The sequence below is a fragment of the Curcuma longa genome, chromosome 1 (genome assembly GCF_044706935.1).
Source record: "Curcuma longa cultivar G26 ecotype Majalengka, Jawa Barat chromosome 1, ITB_CL_G26_1.1, whole genome shotgun sequence".
Lineage (NCBI taxonomy): Eukaryota > Viridiplantae > Streptophyta > Magnoliopsida > Zingiberales > Zingiberaceae > Curcuma > Curcuma longa.
Genome location: NC_133861.1, coordinates 11,981,654 through 12,001,311, shown reverse-complemented (window position 1 = coordinate 12,001,311; position 19,658 = coordinate 11,981,654). Strand labels below are relative to the sequence as shown.

Here is a 19,658-nt window from a genome sequence, read left to right as displayed (position 1 = left end):
TTGAATGGTTTCATGGAGTTTAAGTGTTGCATCCAAATTTTTTCAAATTTAATGGTTCAATCTGGCTTTGTGTCATCCAAAATAGAACATAATTTTCTCTTTACTTGGGAAAAAACTTGTCAGGTTTCATTGTAATTGAATTTTAGAGGGATGATGATTTCTTTCTTTTGCCAGGTTACAATCTTTTGATACTGAATTTGTTCTTAGAGATGGAAGTGATGAGATGTGAGAGAAGTAAGCAACAATAATAGTGTAATGTGCCTTCTGACTGACCCTGAAGGAGAGCCTCTTGGTGCTCCACTTTATCTTCCTCAGAATGTTGGTCCACCACAACTCCAGTAAATAGTCAACAAACTCTAAATAATGTTATTGTGAAAATGCAGCAACCTTTGATTTAGATGCAACCTTTGTTATTTTCATTATGGATTTGTTGGTTGATTTCCTCCATTGGTCACATAATCGTGTTTTGAAAACCTATTCAACTATTCTCTGACATGGAAACTCACTCTGTTTTTATTCATTAGGTGGAAAAGATGCCTTACGCATTTTACATATCAGACCAAGAGCTTGTTGTTCAACTCAGTTCTTACCTGCAGAAGCTTCTTTGTAAATATGTTCGCCATTCTTTTTTGAACAATTTGTGATCAATAGTTTTCCGTTAAAAATTTACTTTCTTGTAGTTTCTGTGGAGAAGGTACTACGAATAGTTTACCAACCTCAAGCTTTATTCAGAATCCGGCCAGTCAATCGATGCTCTGCAACTATAGCTGGTTTGTTACCAATCTTTAACAAATTTTTGAAAGCTGTGGTGCAAATGGGATTAGTGTTCAAATAATACGAAAAACCATGCTTGATCTCTTGATCTGATTTTTAACTGATTGCTTGCAGATTATGTATAGTTTTCTGGAATACAGGTTATACTGATATGATCTTTTTGATGAATAAGGTCCATACAACCAATCCCAAATTTTTGTGACTGACTTGTCATTTTATGGTTAAAAATTAAACAACAATCCTCTTTGGATACGCTTGATGTCCTCGTCAGAAACACTTTTTTAAAGGAAATTCTCATTGGGAACTTGGAGGAGTGTTTACTCGGGACCAGTGAAAACTTATTGTTGTCCTGATCTATTGGTTTAACAACTAAGGGAAGTTATTCTCTTTTTTGAAGTATCTGAAGGTTTCTCCAGGTAAGGCTCTGACAGTTTTTTGGCCAATCCTGAAAAATTGAACAGTGTTCAATAAAGACCACCATAAAAAAAGGATGATCATGTCTCATTTATACTGTGCAATTATGCGATACAGGCAGGAATTGATTGCTTGTTTACCATCCGAATTTCCATCCTCATGTTCTTTCTACCTGATTCATTGATTTTTCATAGCGTGCTGAATATTTAGATACAGCTGATTAATATTTTATACTGAAATTTCTCTTGGTTAAGTCTATCATGCTCATATTTTGAATGCTTTCATTAACAAAGGTCAACCATAGTGCCTATAACATGCCAATATGCCGTTATTTGACATAAATATTTGTTACAAGAAATTGCTTAAGAACTTACCTTTATCTTACTCTTATCTTGCATACACCTTAACCACTAATCATGCTATTTTTTTTATTCAGGTCATACGGAAGCTGTGCTATCTGTTTCGTTCAGCCCTGACGGACGACACTTGGCGAGTGGTTCGGGTGATACAACTGTAAGATTGTGGGATCTTAGTACTCAGACCCCTATGTTCACCTGCTCAGGTTAATATTTGATGCGAGACATCTTAGTTTATGTGTCCTCATCTGATGTACATAATGCAACTATGAAAATTTAGTACCAAAAGAAGTTAATATCGCTATGCTGCTTGCATCCTTCTATTTGTGCCTGAAACAGGAAGTCCTTAACCATGGACAGAACCTAGAACATCTTGTGACATTGGTTGTATCTTGGTTTAATTTTTGTACAATGTCCTTTTAGATTTCAAGCCATAAACATTTGCTATGAAAAAAATATATTCAAAACAGGGAATAGTGTCCAATTACCTTAGGTGCCCTTCTGGATAAATGAAGATGACAATTGTGGTTGTCTATCTTTATTTTGTTTGACGATTATCTTCTTTGAAATCTTGATTTGTAAGTTGGTTGCATAAAGAATTGAATGAAGGTGTTCATTTATTTGGAACTTGAGTACCTTTAATTTTTATTTGAAAATTAGTAACACAATCTTGTTACACTATTTTAGGTCATAAGAATTGGGTCCTTTGTATTTCATGGTCACCAGATGGTCAACATCTTGTAAGTGGTAGCAAGGCTGGTGAAATTCTTAGCTGGGACCCACAAACTGGGAAGCAATCGGGCAGTCCATTTCTCGTATGTTCGTATAATCCTTTCCCCTCACATTTTTGCTAAGTTCAGAAAATTCCTTTTTTTTGTTGTTAAATTCATGTTTTTTATGACTGGAGCTAAGTACATTAACTGGAAGTAATGCATTCTGTATTCTATCTTCATGCACAGAGATACTAACATTGAAAAGATGTTGGACTATTCTCCATTCCTGTGATCTTGTCCATCCTTTATCTAGCATTTCCAAATACATAAATTTAAGGTTATATACATATGCATGATATTATCTACATACTGAAAGGTTAATCTGTGACAGAAATTTTATATCATTAAAGAATCCATCTTTGTAAAATATTGTCAATTATATTGGCTATAAAATGGACTGTGTTTTGTACATTGTATGCTGGATTATAGGTACTGGTGATTATTTTACCAGATGTAAGTATTTTGTCAGAAGTTCATGCAATTAATTTATGGAAAATAACAAAAAAAAACAGGTTTTGCGATTTACAAAGCAATGGATTGATTTTGTATAGTACATAGATAAGCGGGTAATACCTGTTTAAATTTATAAGATTAATCTGACCAAATAGATTAATATGTTTAGATAAAAAAATTATAGCTATTAAATGAAAAACGCTATTAAGCAAGTGGTCTGGTCATATATTGTTGGTATTTTACCATGTTCATTTGTTATTTTAACTACCTTAAATATTACTATAACTTGTTACCAATTGCTCGCCAACTGATATAGTGCTTCAATTTTCTTGGGTCTATCCCTGTTTTGCCATTGCTTTATCATGCCTGTTTATCTATTCTTGCCGAGTACTGATATACACCAAGGCTGATTGGTTCATGTTCATCTTGGCCCATACAACATGATCATAAAGTTGATTAGGTTATCCTTTGCTCCATAAGTTGTCATTTTCTTCATTTTTCACCTCGTATAATTCTGGGAAAATGTTTCTTTTCTTTTATCATCAATCATCTAATGAAGCAAATACAGGCTGTTGTAAGTTTATTTTAAGAAGATATCATTAATTAATCAACCCTGGTTGATGCAAGATTGTCTTGACGAAACTTTGGTTAACGTCTTATAGTTTTATCTATCTTGGTTGAACTGGTAGAGATTATTGATTAAGCTGGCAAATTTCATCCTATGCAATTTTTGATGTTTAAGCTTTATTCCATTGACGGTTTATTTTTGTTCCTACAAAATTTCACTTGTGATACTTATTTGATTTGTTCCTAGCACAGTGTTGTACTCCTTTTAAACTAGATTAAAATGTCTATCATGTTACCCAGTCTACAATTGTGACATTGCTTTTTCTTAGTGCAATTCTTTCACACTGGGACTATAAGTTCTTTCTAAGTTTCTTTGTCCATATGCATTTAGTACTATTAATCATATTTTGGATATTTGTAAGTTGATATGGCATCATGTATTGTGTATTATAGCATTGTATATTTGGTTTCTTATGGCAGGGTCATAAGAAATGGATTACTGGTATTTCTTGGGAACCTGTGCACTTGCAAGCTCCTTGTCGCAGATTTGTTAGTTCTAGTAAGGATGGTGATGCTCGTGTTTGGGATATCTCTTTAAGAAAATGTGTGATTTGTCTTTCCGGTCACACTTTGGCAGTTACTTGTGTAAAGTGGGGTGGCGATGGGATGATATATACTGGGTATGTTATTTTTGCACTTTTATTTTGTAATTTCTTATTTATTCTTTTCCTTATAAATTTTAGAAACTAGATCTATTAACTCTACTGCACAAACTGCACAGTCGGTTTGCATTGCAGTGGACTTTGTGTAAGCTAGTCTTTATGCTCTTTTATTTTCTTATGGCTAGTTTTTTATTTTCCACCTACACTTTTTAAATAACAACAACAATAACAATCAAATTTTATTCCACTAAGTGGGGTCGGCTGCCTACACTTTTCAAACAAATGTTCAAAATGCCAACGCATGGTATCAATGATGAATTGGAGATGGAGGTAAGTAGAAAAATAGAAGAAAAACAATTATATAGCTCAGGGCAAGGTTATGGTATCATTTCATGAATGTCATGCCAAATTTTGTCCCTGGCTGAAGTGGTAAATTGGTAACAAATATGATTTTTTTGTGTGTGTCTTATCATAACAAGTCGCCCACACTATCAACACGATACAATTCTCATTGGCACAATTGTCAAAGGTGGCATAGGAGAAATCACCTATGCAATCAATATCAAATTTTGAAATTTACTAGAATGATACATTTCTAGTGTCTCACTCATCATGTTATAAGAATTTTTCTCTGTTTCAAACTATCCAGGGTATAATGCAGCTAACTGTTTTCTGTCTACATAATAATGTAGTGTCACATTTTATATGTTGTGTCTGATTCTTGAATGGTAATTGTTGGTTGCGTTCCTTCTTGCTATGCATCTGAACATTTTATCTAGTCTTGCCATCTTCTTGCTCGGGCCATCTGTCAATTTTAGGCTATGATTGCATAATGTAAAAGGACTTGCATTTTGGCAAAGTTCATGCATCCCAACCTTTCGAGGCTGGGAATTATTAGAAGCATATAGAATAACATGACCCAATCTTGACTATAATGTGCATGTGTTGTGAGGAATAAAAATGTTTGTAAAGAACTCAGTTGCAACTTTCATATGCAGTTCTCAGGATTGTACAATTAAAGTTTGGGAAACAACCCAGGGAAAATTGATCCGTGAACTAAAGGTATTACCTCATGATCTTGCTTGTTCTTCTGTTCAAAGTTTTATTAGCTCATTTCTTTTTGATCATGATGTTTTTGATTAAAAAATGTGAACCATATAAAAATGATACATGTGCAATTCATGATCACATGTTTGGTATTTCTTCTTCAAAAGGAATGCCATATTACTATGCTTTAAACAATTTCGTCACTTTTGGTTTCCATGTGTTTAATCTAAATTGACACTTGAACTTGTTGTGCATGCGTACACAAATGATACTCCTATGATGCATAATACATGCTTGAGATTTCCTCATCAAAAGGGATGTCATATTGCTATGCTCTAACCAATTTTGTGGATTTTAGATTCCGCGTGCTAAATCTGAATCAACACTGAATATACAGACAATTATCTTTTTAAGGGCTTAAGAAGCCATTCACTTGCCTCTTTAACTTGAGATTGTCTATATGACAGCACAAAAATTCATGCATATGGATGTGCTATTCCTTTTTTGTTTTCTTATTCTAATCACCTGCTAATAATTTTTTGTTGTATGTCTTTTAATCCTTGTATCTTTTTTATTTTTATTTTTTTTGCCTTTAGCTTGGCATAGGCCATCGAAGGGCCTGATTTTGTATAATGGCATTAAAAAGAAAACAGATTACTTCACAAATCCTTGAGCTGAGCTTCTGATCTGTATTGTCATTATTTTCATTTTCTTGTCTGTCTGAACACATAGGTTTAAATTCAACTATCCTTAACTCAAGCTGTCTGATGTGTTGGTTCAACTGATTGAATCTGGTAATTTGTATTAAGTGAAATGTATTGCATAATGTGTTGACAAACCCAATTCAAACAAGCACTGTCAATATAGCTGTATCATGTAAAGAATAATCCTTGTTATTTCACTTTTAAATCACATGAATACAACTCTCTTTCATGCATGGATTTGTTTCTTTTTCTCAATTGATGGGCAGCGTCTTTGTCTCTTGTATCTTTAACATTCAAACCGATTGATTTCTTCAGCTTATGAAGTGCTGTAATGTGTTATGCAAAATTACTCTGCCAAGAATGGTTGGCAAATCCAACTCATGCTAGTCCTGCCAATTTGTTTTTCACTCCGGATTCACATACAATTTCTCTGCTGTCTGGAGAAGTCTCTTTTCCTCAATTCATGCATTATGCCATGATTTTTTATGATTGAATTTCTTACAACATGTGTTGTAGTACTCTCATTTTATTAACAATCCTGCTATTTAGGTTGGAATTTCATGTTCATTGTACCCTTTGTCTTCTTGATGATCCTTTAGGATAAGTTGGGCTTCAGTTCTAGATAGACTTTTAGTTTTCTAGTTGCTATTATCTGCATGAATTGTTAACAAGTGAAATATATTTGGTTAAACGATGCAAAATAACAAGTGTATAGCTGTTTAGTATATTCTCATGGAAGAGAACATAGCCTAGTCTGCTATAGAGTAGAGGGGAACTTGATGAAATCCAATTGGATGGGTCAGCTCTGCAGAGTAAGAAAGATTATTGAATGTTAGCAAATGTGATAGGTTAGCTGATTACTTACACCAGCATGACATAAAACTATGAGCCAGTAATAAGAAAAAGCTATAATTTACCTGGCTAGTTTAGACTCAGAGCATTAGAGAACAATCCTCTCTGCTACTAGTAAGATTTACTAATAAATAAGCAGGTTATATCTTGCCAGATTAAGAATTGGGTAACGGGGCATCTCACACACACACACGATTCTATATAAGAAGCCGTCAACAGTGAGTGGTACACTTGAACTGTGCTCGTAGTTTATCACATAATGCTGGGATAAATATTGCAAATGAGCTGGATTGAACCCCTTGCCAGGCAGAGACGATGAACATGTTTTGTTGCTTTTTCTGAAACAGATGTATTACTAGCAATACACAATAAAGAAAATGCTGCAGAAAAAGTTGATGGGTTGATGCTATCTAACATGCATAGAATTCACCTGTTATTACAATTTGGGACAAAGCTTCTTAAATGTTCTATAAATTTTGAATGTTTAGATTATTATTCTAGTAAACAGCTAGCAGAACTTGCTAATGATTAGTGACATAAAGGTATTGGAAAACTCATGGCAGTTAAAGTTATAAGAGATTATCTGATGAATATTATTAGATTCACTTTTTATGCATTGGTGGATTACAGGGACATGGCCATTGGGTTAATTCGCTTGCTCTGAGTACTGAATATGTTCTCCGCACAGGGGCATTTGATCACACCAGAAAAGCATATTCATCCTCTGCAGAAATGAAAGAGGTACAATATTATTTTTCTTCTAGACATGGCTTCCTTTTGATATTCGTTCTAAGATGACAGTTTATATGTATTTCCAAGATCTTTAAAATTGTATATAGGTGGTCTTTGAACGGGTCACTGCTCTATGCATATATGACATGTAGACACGAATGCAGGAAATGCTTATATTTAATTATATTAACAATTATACGAAACATTATGAATAACAAAATATATGTTTACATCAGTTGAAACTAAAAATTAATCAACCTAAAAACCCATGTAAAAAAACTTTACATTTAACTTATCTAATTAATTAACATAAGCAATCTATGATTTCATATAAAATTTTTTAAACAATTAATGTAACATAAAATATAGTATTATATATTAATCAGCCTTATCAATTCATGCAATATGCTTCTTGTTAATCAGCCTTATCAGACTACTTTATGTCACGTAATGCATGCACTATGTGGGAAGTGGTATGTGTTCCCTTGGCATAGACTTAGGTATCTTCAGTACTGGTACTTTCTATCTGTGTTTATTTCCTACTAAACCTTTTGATAGTGTGACTGTACAGTGCAAAAAGCTGATTTAGGATAATGAGTAGCATTATTGAGTGTTGTTCTGCAGGCTACTGATTAAGAGCTTTGAAATGAAACAATCCATGTCACATCCAATTAGAATAGTCCTCTAACATCGAGAATCTGTATTAAAAGGGAACCTGAATATGAAATGTATACCTGTTAAAAGGGAATTTGCTACTTGGGGAACAAAGAAAGTAGCACAAAAGACGTCACATGTTAGAATATTTATGATATGCTAATTAGTTGTACTTAATATCAAAAGATGTGTCAGAATATTTATGATATGGAATTAGTTGTACTTAATATCAAAATATGCATTAGGATATTTATGATAGGCTAATTAATTGTACTTGATATTTCATATAATTACTTCATTCATGTTTGTTTTTTTGGTTTTTTATGTTCTTATTTTTCAACAAGACAACAATCTGTTTGACAGAATTCAAGCAGCAGAATGAGAGTGGCTTGCAGTTTTAACTCTGGGTAGGTTAAAACTATATGACTAGATTCAGAAATGGCGGCTGGTTAATTATATATAAGCATGAATATAATGCATGCATATTATAATTAATTAAGTTGGGATGATGAAGAGTAACAGGACGTGAATATGTGCATAGTTCTCCTTCATGCAATGTATGATGGATCCACTTTAATTAGAATAAGATAAAATCAATTAAATTAAGAATAGTCTCGGTCAAATTAATTAAACTGTAAATGAAAAATGGCCGGACAGGGCAGGGCCTACAGATCTAACACCACTACTTCATCGCATCTTTCTGATTTCGCTGGGAGCAATGTGACGAACCCTAAACAGTGGTTATTACCTAAATAGAGAGATTAATTTATGATCTTGACCATTCATGATTGCATAATCAAGAAGAAAATAAGTATGAATGCTTTAGATACTCAAAGGGTGAAGAATTAAAATATTAATTAGTTGAAAATTAATCGCTGACAGTGTTATCAAGAGTTTCATAAATTTAAATAAGAGCAGTAAGAAATTTTAAGGCAAATCTAAGGAATAAATTATTGACTTTAAAAAAATGAAATGCTGGAATTTAATTGGATTTTAGATTTTGATGAGTAATTTATGTTTTAAGAGTTGATACAGCGAGTCCTTATCGGTGTGACGTGGCAAAGAAGGTCAAGAATCGATCTAACCTAACTAAGTACAATAATATTCGGCCTGACCTCTATTACTCGGCCCGGCTTCAGCTTCACTCGGCCTGCCCCAAAGGTCCCTCAGCCGACTCGGTCACCAAGTCTTGCTCTCGCTCTCAATTGACTCGGCTATTCAGACGGTCCGACCTCGTCATGCTCTCGGACAGTCCGACCCTGTTACGCTCTCAAATTGTCTCGGGCACTTTGTCATACGCTCAAACGTCTCGGGTACTCTACCTCGTCCTCAGCCACCACTTGGTCATCCTTTCGACTGTCTTAGCTACTCAGTCTCGTTCTCGGCCCTTCGGCAACTCAGCCACTCGCTCTTACACTCTGCTTACGCCAATCCAACCTCTGTAGTCACTCGGCTTTAGTCGGTCTCTGCCAGTCCGACTTCTGCAGTCACTCGACCTCACTTGACCTTAGCCATTCTGACCTCATTCATTCTCAAGAGTCCGACCTCTTTGGTCTCTCAATCTCTACAAACTCAATCGCTCGACCTAACTCCAACTCGGCCTCTCTCAACCCTCTTCCGCACTAAAAGACAACCAAGTGTGCGAGCTCTACCAAAGGATTAGGCCGATTATTAGGTTTTCAGGTCTAGTCCCCTAACCTCCTCGTGTTTGTACCTACAGCCGAAATATAAGAATGATCAGCTCTGCCAAGCCGTAGGGTACGTGATTAGAGATTACAGCAGATTGTTCAGATGATGTATTAGGGCTCACTTGTCAGCAATTTTCCAGAACTTGCCTCTTTAAGACATTGCAACAGTTTGCACTCATGACAGTAGGAATGTCCCTCGACTATATAAGCTCCCCACAGGTATGAAACTTGTGGGGATTCCGACTGTGTGGGGCTTCTTCTTCATTCTCTATTTCCCCTCAACGAGCGTCGGAGTGATCTGCCGGGAATCCCGACGCCTTGCTAACTCTTTCGCTCAGTTCTTTCTTTTCAGATTCTTTCGTTGGCGGGATCAATGAAGATTGAGGCATATTCTTGACTGATAGCTTGACCGTCTGCGGCATCCAGCCAAATGCACACACATTTCCACATTCTTGGTTTGATAATTTGGGCATTAGTTGGTCTCAATCAATCACCAAAATATGATTCAAATCACGAACTTTCTCAGTATAAGTAGATTTGGATTGTGATTGTATGTCTTGACCTCAGTTGATGAGTTTGGAATATGATACTGTGAAATATAGCTCTAGTTGTTGCGTTGTTATTCTTCTAATAAAGTAATAATTAATTAAAAAGTATCGTCTTCTGTGTACTTAGGCAGCTCTTGCAAGATACAACAAGATGAAAGGCAATGCTTCCGAGAGGCTGGTTTCAGGTTCTGATGATTTCACCATGTTTCTATGGGAGCCTGCATTGAGTAAGCATCCAAAAGCCCGCCTAACTGGTCATCAACAGGTGACATGCAAAACATATTTTTATGTTATGTAATTGGTTTATTCCGTTAGAGATTTCTAGTATTCTTTTAAATTTTGTAGCACGTTATCTAAGTTATTAAACAAGTATTATTCATTGCCTAGTTCATTATAAAGTCTTGATAACATTTTACACCACTCTTAAATTTTGAATCTCTAATTATGAATTGGCTAAATACTCTTAATCTTTTCTCAGCTTCCTACTACAAAAACTTCCTCTGGATTCCTCAGAACTGTGACTAACTGATGTTTTTGATGCAGCTTGTAAATCATGTGTACTTTTCTCCAGATGGACAGTGGTTGGCTAGTGCTTCCTTTGACAAATCTGTCAAGTTATGGAATGGTATTACTGGGAAATTTGTTGCTTCCTTCCGTGGACACGTTGGCCCAGTGTACCAAATCAGGTTTTCTTTCTTTAATCCTGTAATTCTTGCTGTGTTCTTTAATGCTGCATGAGATAGTAACACATTTGTTTTTTTGTAGCTGGTCTGCTGATAGCAGACTTCTACTCAGCGGAAGCAAGGACTCGACATTAAAGGTAAGTGATCAACCTGAACAATTTTGTAATTTCTTTCTGTTTTTTCTTGTAGCTACTAACATTTGAATTAGTTTCTTACCATGTGGCTATTTTGTTGAAATCATTCTGCACTTGGTATCACCCCTTCTCTCGCTTTTTTTTAAAAAAATCTAACTCGCATCCATGGTATATGAATCAGGTATGGGATATTAGGACACACAAACTGAAACAAGACCTTCCAGGTCATGCCGATGAGGTATTGTATGACAAAATCATATTGAATTCTGTGAACATAAAGCTCCACTTCCATCCATTGACGCCTTCCATCTACTTCGCTAGGTATTCTCGGTGGATTGGAGCCCAGATGGTGAAAAGGTTGCATCTGGTGGGAAGGACAGGGTGCTTAAGTTATGGATGAACTAGGCAGTGACAAGACCCTTTTTGATTGTATTATTAGTTTTTGCACTAAAAAACTATAAACTTTTTTATTTGGTCTTGAATGAGTCGGGATTTTTTGTTATTTAATATATTCTTGTTATTTTGTTTTTGCACAAGAGTGATATACAAACCCTTGTAATCCTCTCTACTTATTTAACATCAAGTTTTCAATGAGTAATTAAGCAATAAGTTTGTAAACCATGAAACTCCATGGTTTTCCTCTTCAAACTCTACTTTACGCATCTGGGAAAACAACTTAAAGAAGGGGTAAAACATGCAAAATTAACCATTAAAAAAAGTAATAATTGTTTGAACTCAACTCCATCTAAAAAAGTTCTTCCGGCGATCGGATGAACTGAAGCAGGCAACAACAGCACGGGCAGTAGAAACCAGGATATTTCAATGTTTTAGAAACAGGATGTTTGATTTTCTTTTAAAAAAAAATTGTATATTTTGATCCTGACGTTTGTTTGAATTCAAAATTCATGGGCCCATGCCTTTTGATCTCGATAGAACTAGGGGTGAGCAACAATTCGGTTTAACCGACCGAACCGACCGAATTAAAAAATTCGGTTCGGTTATTTCGGAAATTCAGTTATTTTTTCTATAAAAATCGATTAATTCGGTTAATTCGGTTCGATTTCGGTTTTAAAGTTTCTTATTCGGTTAAACCGAATAAACCGAATTATTCAAATTTTAAAAAATAATTTATAAATTTTAAATAACTAAATTTATAAATCCCTAATTAATTAATAAAGTTTTTATAATATTTAAAAAAATTCGGTTAATTCGGTTAACCGATAAAATATCGGTTCGGTTTATTCGGTTTTTATTGGAAAATTCGGTCGGTTCGGTTGGTTTGAAAAAAATCGGTTTATTCAGTTTTCGGTTTATTCGGTTCGGTTCAGTTCGATTTTAACCGAATGCTCAGCCCTGGATAGAACTACATACTAGCATTGTTTCCATTTAAAATAATCTTAAAATAATTGAGTTATTGATAATTATGCTCAAAATTAAGAATGGTCTCTTTTAAGATCAAATATTTATTTTGTCAAAATCCCTCCCATTGATTGGAATAAAGGAACTAATAGATCAGCTCCACCTAAAATTGAAACGGATTGGGATCATGAACTATTTATAATCATAGAATAGACTCAATCATCAGTTTATAAGTTCATTTGAGCTGCAACTAAATAGATGATTAGTAATATATACCATATTCACTTCTTTGCAATCTTCTATTGAACCAAAAAAAGAGAGGTTTAATTGTAATTTTCTTGTATCAGTATTGTGAATCCATGTATACAGTGTCTAAATTAATGCTTAGATTTTTTATTCTATTAAACAAATATCTTATAGTGCGTCATAATTAAAACAACGGATTCAAGAATTATATTTAGGGGAGGTTGAATTAGAGTTGATGGGTTCGCTGCAATGTCTTATTTTTCCTCTTCTTTCTCACTTCATCGTCGTCGATAGAGCTGACTATTTTCCGTCTTCTCCAAGAATGACAGTTAATATTTATTATTATCAAATATATTCTGAATTACTATTCAATATTTATCATTATCAAATAAATTACTTGTTTGCTAGACTTAGGGAAGTAATCAAATTAAAAATTAGAACTTTCTATTATAAGTTGGAAAACTGCTATGATGATTTATTTGTTCTACTATTGGCATTTGATAGTAACTAAAAATCTAAAAGATAAATCAAACAGAATAATAAAAACTATTATTAGTTTGCTTTAACTGACCAAATGAAAAAAAATGATAAAATAATTCCAAAAATGAAAGGAAAATTCATCTTTTTCAAAGATCTAGACTAGCTCTAATATAATGGAAAAAAAAGGACCAAACAAAGATTGCTCTCGTAGGAGAGGAAAGAGTAGGGTTATTGTTAATTGACTAGAAAAACAAAAGAAAAGGAAGAAAGAGGGTTACTATTTTTTAAGAAGAGGAAGAAAAAAAAGTACACATTGGAGAAGGAGAAGGAGAAGGAAAAAATAATTAAGTTACAGTTGAAAAGAAAAAAAATAAAAAAATAAAAGTCGAAGATAAGTCAATTTAATCTAATTAAATTTGGTTCAACCATAACTTATTAGATCGACATATTTTTTATTTTTGTGCCTACTCGATGAATTTTACTTGATCGAACTCGTGACCTTTAAATCATATATTAGTAACTTTATCATTACACCTAGGCATCCTTTTATATTATTATAAAAATATAATAAATTATATATATATAAAAAATCATTATATTATATTATGCTCTTCAATAAAATAACTATAAAGATGAAATAAAAATAGAATGAAAATCTTACCATTTTTTTTGTCTCGATTAGCTTCGATGATAAGAAAAGGTAAAATAAGAAATACTTTTGTTGGAGAGGAAGAAAGATTAGGATTACTATTAGTGCTAGAAAATAACAAAAGGAACAGGAGATTTAGTGGTAAAAAAGAATTTTAAAAAAAAAGAGATGAGAGCTTACTTTTTTTAAAAAAAAATTTAATTTATTTTGAATCTAACTAATTTAATTTAATTTAATTAAATCTAATATAATCAATATTAATCGAATCAAAACCAAATCAATTCCGATTTAGATCAATATATTCTTTATCTTTAAATTTATTTGATGAATTTTATTTTATCCTAAATCGATTTTAAAACAGCACATTCATTTTGTTTGATGATTCGATTTTTTATTTATTTTCTAAATTTAAAATGTAATTAATTTATATTGATAATGATAATTTAAAAACAAATTTAAGATAGACTATAACCGACCTAATCGGGCTTGATGTGGCTCTGGCTTCTGGCTCCGTCTCTTCATTACAGTCTAATTGAATCTACCGATATTTGATTCCAAGTCGTCCCAATCAGATATCATCATCTCGGATCATTTCGTACATTGGGTTATTATTTAAACATTTGAAGGGCAACGTCTTTTTGATCTCGTTAAGAAACACATTGACTCCAGAACTTTTGAACAGTCAGCAGACTGACAGAAAAAACAAAAAGCTGGTTAATTAGTGGGGAAGATGTAGGTGAAAGGTAGGGGGCTTCACACATATCATTAAAAAAAAAATCATGGAAGTAAAAGAGGAAATTACAAATTCATTGCGTGAAAGGGAATCAACATGTCTCCATCTTTATTCTTTACTCTAGGTTGGTGGAGAAGTTTGAGTAGTTGCAAAAAGGGTATTGAAAGAAAACAAGAAGAAAAATAGCAGCTAATGTTGCAATGATGTGATGTCTACGTCTCTTCCAGAACGAACATAACCACCATCAGATCTCATCGACCATTGCTTTACGAGGAAGAATGTATATCTCATATTGATTATAACTACATATGTTTACCTGATCAAGAACATGTCCTGAACAAATCCTATATACAAACAAATCTGCCCGATTGGCGCTTCGTTCTCTGATTATACTCGAATGGTCACCTGACCAATTAATTTGTTCAAATCATAGTACTGTTCCTCTGTATTTGCTAGTAACTTTCTCTATAGGAAAAGAAGCTACGAGTTCCAGTGTGTGTTCGTTTTTTTTATTTATTGCCATTAATTAGGTTCGGATTTATGCTACTATGCACGTAAAAAGGGAAATTTGGGGAAGATTAATGCTGAATAGATCTTGTTCTAATTAGGGCGGCGGAGGACGCGCTGGTGATCAGCAGACGAGAGGGAATGGCGGAAATGGCAACGATGGCCATAGGGGCAGGCATCGCCGAAGAGGACCATGCGGCAGAGTTCCGTTTTATATCGGGGGTGGCGGAGAACGGGACGGAGCTCGGCGATGCCATGGGCGAACTGGCAGTGTCCGCCATATGGGCACAGCCCACTCTCCTCCCACTTGTTGCAGAGCTCGGTCTTGAACATACCCTGGTGGTAGACCTCCAGCTCCAGTGATCCACTGCTGCCGCTTCCCTCTCCACCTTCTTGGGTCTCTCCTCCCTTCTCAGCTTTCTTCTTGTTGTTCCCTTCATCGACGTACATGCTCTGCTGCTGCTTTGTCATAGAGCCGAAAATAGTGAATTAGGGAGCAGGCCAGGTAGAAAACACGTAGAGTAATTAATGAATATGTAGAGAAAGCCGAAAGGTTAAGGAAAATATGCAGGATTGTGACAGCAATAAGGACATACCGTATTGGATTATAATCAGCTAATTTAACTGAAATAATAATAATAGCAATAATAGATAGTATTAGTCCGGATAATTGGGAGTCTCATTCTATCATTTAATTAATTAAGATACCTAAAAAAATATATGATTAGACTTTTGGTTGTCTCATTGTCATAAAATACTTAAAAAATTATGACTATTAATTAATATCTAAAACTTTAATCAAAGTTGTTTTTATAAAATTATAACCCTAGTACTCTATGTATATGATACAGCCGTCCATTTAAATTGCTTAACCCAGATACTATCCTACAAGCTTCGAGGTGTAAATTGTTTCAAACAATTACTAGACAAGTTCGGACAAAACGAAAAAAAAGCTAAAGAAAGTAAGCGTTTCTGAAAGAAAATAAAACTCATACATCAAGCTATGCGAGAGACTACCATGGAGCATATAGAGAAATAAATACACAAACACTAAATACAATGCAAGATTTTCTCAAAGTATTCTTTAAGCAATACTCTCTCTATATATATATATTTAAGATATAAAAAACAAATGATATGATGGATGATCCTGTATTAACTGTCTGATGAATATGATCAAATAACATGAATATGTTCAAATGTAGTAAACTTATAGTTCAAGTTATACTCCTAGAACTTAAGGTTTAGTCAAATCATTACCGAGCCAAATCATTACCACTGAAAATAGAATTGTAACATTTTTACCATGGCATAGTAAATAACCTATCATATGAAGTAAATTAAGAGCATAGGGAATAATTAATCATACTCACCGAAGGAACCATCGAAGTATTAGAGGTTCTAAACCGGCAGTTGCGGTTCGAAGATGAACCGGAACCTCCGGCCTGATTCAGCCTCAGGTAACCGCTTGACCGGATCGAGATGCTCTTGGGCAGCGAGACCTGCTTCTCCGCCACCGGTGGCCGTGCAAACCATTGTTGGCCACCACCCCCTCCGCTAGCTTGGAAGGCGAGCACACTCGTGGGGCTCTCTCCGGGGATTGGCTGGTCTGCCAATCCGAGGCGACGAAGCTCTTCAGCGAGTGCTGCATCAGCAGATGCTGAAGCGCGACCGCCAGAGTGCTTTCCAACGAAGAGGCCAAGCCTCCTAGCGAGCTCTTCGTTAGCAGAACGGAGGGAGGCGTTCTCTTGTAGAAGAGATTTCACCTCATCGGTGGCGTCGCGGAGGTGGGAAAAGCAGACGTCATAGCGCTCGATCATCTGCTGGTACTGGAGAGCGAGCCGGGAGAGGTAGAAGCGTTCCTTGCTTCCAGAAGCGGATTCCTCTGGATTGTCAAAAGAGATCTGGGACGGGAAGATGGACACAGAGCCAGAGGCAGGGAGCAGAGGGTCCAAATGGGAATTGGTATCCTCAAGGTTTGACAGCATAGAATACGGGCAAGAGAGATTTCCATCGCCGTTGAGGTATGAAGGTGAAAGGGATTGACGATCTGGAAAAGAGAATGGCGCAGATGCACTTGAAGAGCCGAGACAGTCGCCATTGGTTGAGGAAGCAAGCTCGTGCTGCATCAATCTCTGTTTAACACTGTCTCCACAAAGTAGACGAACCCCAAAAAAATCAAGATAATTAAGAAACAAGAAAACAAAAACACAAGAGCCTAATCCAAGATCAAAAGTTCCGACAAACAGCGATCATAAGGTCTGAAGGTCCAATACGCAGGAAACGAAAAACAGAGGAAAATTATCTAGAATATGAAATGCATCTTAAAAATTAACCAGAAATCTGTGACGATCTGATCGATCAATCTTTGAAAGCGAACGCAGATTCAAGTTCAACAAAACACACTAAACGATCGATCGTCAAAACAAATTACTAAGCTGGGAAGCAAAAGAAGTAGATCTGAAAAAGAAGACGAAAGAAAAACAAAATAGAGAGAAAGATCACATCACCAAAGCGCGATTGAAGACGGAGCAGGAAGAAGAAGGTTGCTCACCTTCGCCGAGAAGAGGTTGTACCGATGAGGCGGTTCAAGAACGGTATATAGGAGGGTAGCGGACTGGCTATTTATAGATCGAGAGGGACAGCGAGCGAGCGTGGATGATGTGGACAGTGTAGACACAAAGGAGACCAAGGCCACCCGAACCGGTATCCAAACGGAACTTGACCTCCGTCTCCCTCCATACCAAAATGGCAAACCCGTCCTCCAACGCTTCGTAACGGAGTCAAATTCCATTTTACCTCCATTTTATTGCATCTAATCTCGAATACGCCCTTTCGCAATTATAGAACTATTTCTATTCTATTGAATTTACAAAAGGTTAAGCGCTTAATTTATGTAACAATTTCCTTCACGTTTTAATGATTCAAATTTTCTCGCAGGACTAATAATTTGTACGCCCAATAATTGGCACACCTGACCAGCTTCCTAAAGAACAGTGTTACCAACTCATTCCTCTGCCATCCTAGTTCGGAATAACAAGGCCACTGCTACAGGAATCAGTCTGATAGAAATGCATACATGCTCAATCTCATGAGCATTAGCCATGGAAGGGTTTGTTAAAAGTGGGGGGTAGTATGATTATGCGTCCTAGCTAGTTCCCTTAGCGTGGAAGAGTACGTTACAAACTAACAAAAAAAAGAAACTTGCTGGGAGTGTTGCATATGCATTGGCATTTCGCAAAGGAATAGGAGCCCCATTATGTTTGCTTCTTCTTCAAATCTTTAACTAACTTTGGGCCCACACCACACACTTCCTTGAGACTGAGACTACTACTAATTGACACAGTTTGTGGGGCATTTTTTAGCCGTCGATTAAGTACAATCACTGATCGAGCTCGATCTGAATTAATTAAAAGCTGTGACGCATAAGCAACCGTTTGGTGTGTGTGTGTGTGTTGATTTCGATTTACAGTTCGTTTGGCAATCCACTTCATTTCTGTTAATATATCCTTCGCATTCGATCGACTTGGTGGGAAATTAATAAAATATTACGTGATTTTCTACATAAAGTGTTCGAAAATGGCACCGGTCGATGAAGTAGGTCTGGTACCAAATGATTTGCTCGATTCATTTCGTAATTGACAAGAAGAAGAAGAATATTCCATTTGATATTTTCATTTTGTTTAATAACTCGATCGAGAGATTCATTCGAAGCATTACGCTCTAAACAAGCCATATATTTCCCGAATGGAACCACATTAATTATTTTCCTCAATTAGCCTTAATTTTACGGTAGCAAAATAATTTAGTTTTTAACTTGTTTTTTAGCAAAATATTTCAAAAATATCCAGCCCAATAAGTAGCACATTTTATATTCTACAAGAATCTGATATTAAACTAACGTGAAGATAATTTTATGCTCTAGCAGAATCAGCTTCTGAGCACAGATTTGAACATTTATGTGTTATAATTCGTTGATTGTTTTTGTTTTTGTTTTATATTTCTTTCTTTTTTTTTTTGTTGGTGTTGATCCTACAAATGATACTAGACAGTTGTTTATTCACAGCAAATAATATCGAAAGTACTTATCATCCTGCAAAAGGGAAGGGCGGCGCTGGCGAACTCTTGTTGTAGAAGAAGGCCAACCCGGGGATCGGAGAATGAGATTGGGCAGAGGAGGAGCTGGTAGCCGCTGCGGGTAAATGTTGCCTAGGGGAGTAGGATGGTACGTCCCGTAATATGGCATGGGCGGTGGCGGGCACGCTCTGTAGCGGCGGAAGCGTTGATGGGCAATTGGCGACTTGCGCCGGCGACGCGGTAGACAAGGGAATGGGCACTCAGCCGGTCGGTTAATCGTCCGAGTAACACGTCGGAGGATGGCCTGAGAGCAGCAGGAAAAGAATTAAGCATCCCATTTGTAAAGCTTCAATTGCATGTAAAGGTCCTTTCTCGACTTCCTATGATTTGACCTCAGGGACGTGAATGATCACCAAGCTGTGTGCTGCTACTGAATAATAAGCTTTCGGGATTAGGTTAATCATGATATGGAGAAGGGTTTGATGAACAGAATTACAGCTTAATTAATTGCAGCTTACTATAACCTAACTAATTACAGCTTGATTAATTAGAGTTGCAATCCCTGA

At 35.7% G+C, this 19,658-nt stretch overlaps 2 protein-coding genes across 2 annotated transcripts in view; one reads left to right on the top strand and one right to left on the bottom strand.

Moving 5' to 3' along the window:
* The window catches only part of LOC141838738 (notchless protein homolog), a 16,100-nt gene extending 4,475 nt beyond the window's left edge, over window positions 1-11,625 (top strand). Inside the window, exons 7-14 of the mRNA XM_074726302.1 lie at window positions 3,818-4,017; window positions 4,998-5,061; window positions 7,233-7,343; window positions 10,352-10,489; window positions 10,768-10,910; window positions 10,990-11,044; window positions 11,223-11,279; window positions 11,363-11,625. Of these exons, the coding sequence (XP_074582403.1) occupies window positions 3,818-4,017; window positions 4,998-5,061; window positions 7,233-7,343; window positions 10,352-10,489; window positions 10,768-10,910; window positions 10,990-11,044; window positions 11,223-11,279; window positions 11,363-11,446 (852 nt within the window). The 3' untranslated portion in view covers window positions 11,447-11,625. The remainder of the gene's footprint in view (window positions 1-3,817; window positions 4,018-4,997; window positions 5,062-7,232; window positions 7,344-10,351; window positions 10,490-10,767; window positions 10,911-10,989; window positions 11,045-11,222; window positions 11,280-11,362) is intronic.
* A 3,483-nt stretch (window positions 11,626-15,108) lies between these two features.
* On the bottom strand, window positions 15,109-17,144 carry LOC141845565 (zinc finger CCCH domain-containing protein 9-like). The gene is made up of 2 exons (XM_074733918.1): window positions 16,389-17,144; window positions 15,109-15,474 (listed from the first exon to the last, which is right to left on the bottom strand). The coding sequence occupies exons 1-2, from the start codon at window positions 17,142-17,144 to the stop codon at window positions 15,109-15,111; spliced, it is 1,122 nt and encodes a 373-aa protein (XP_074590019.1).
* Window positions 17,145-19,658: the final 2,514 nt, after the last annotated feature.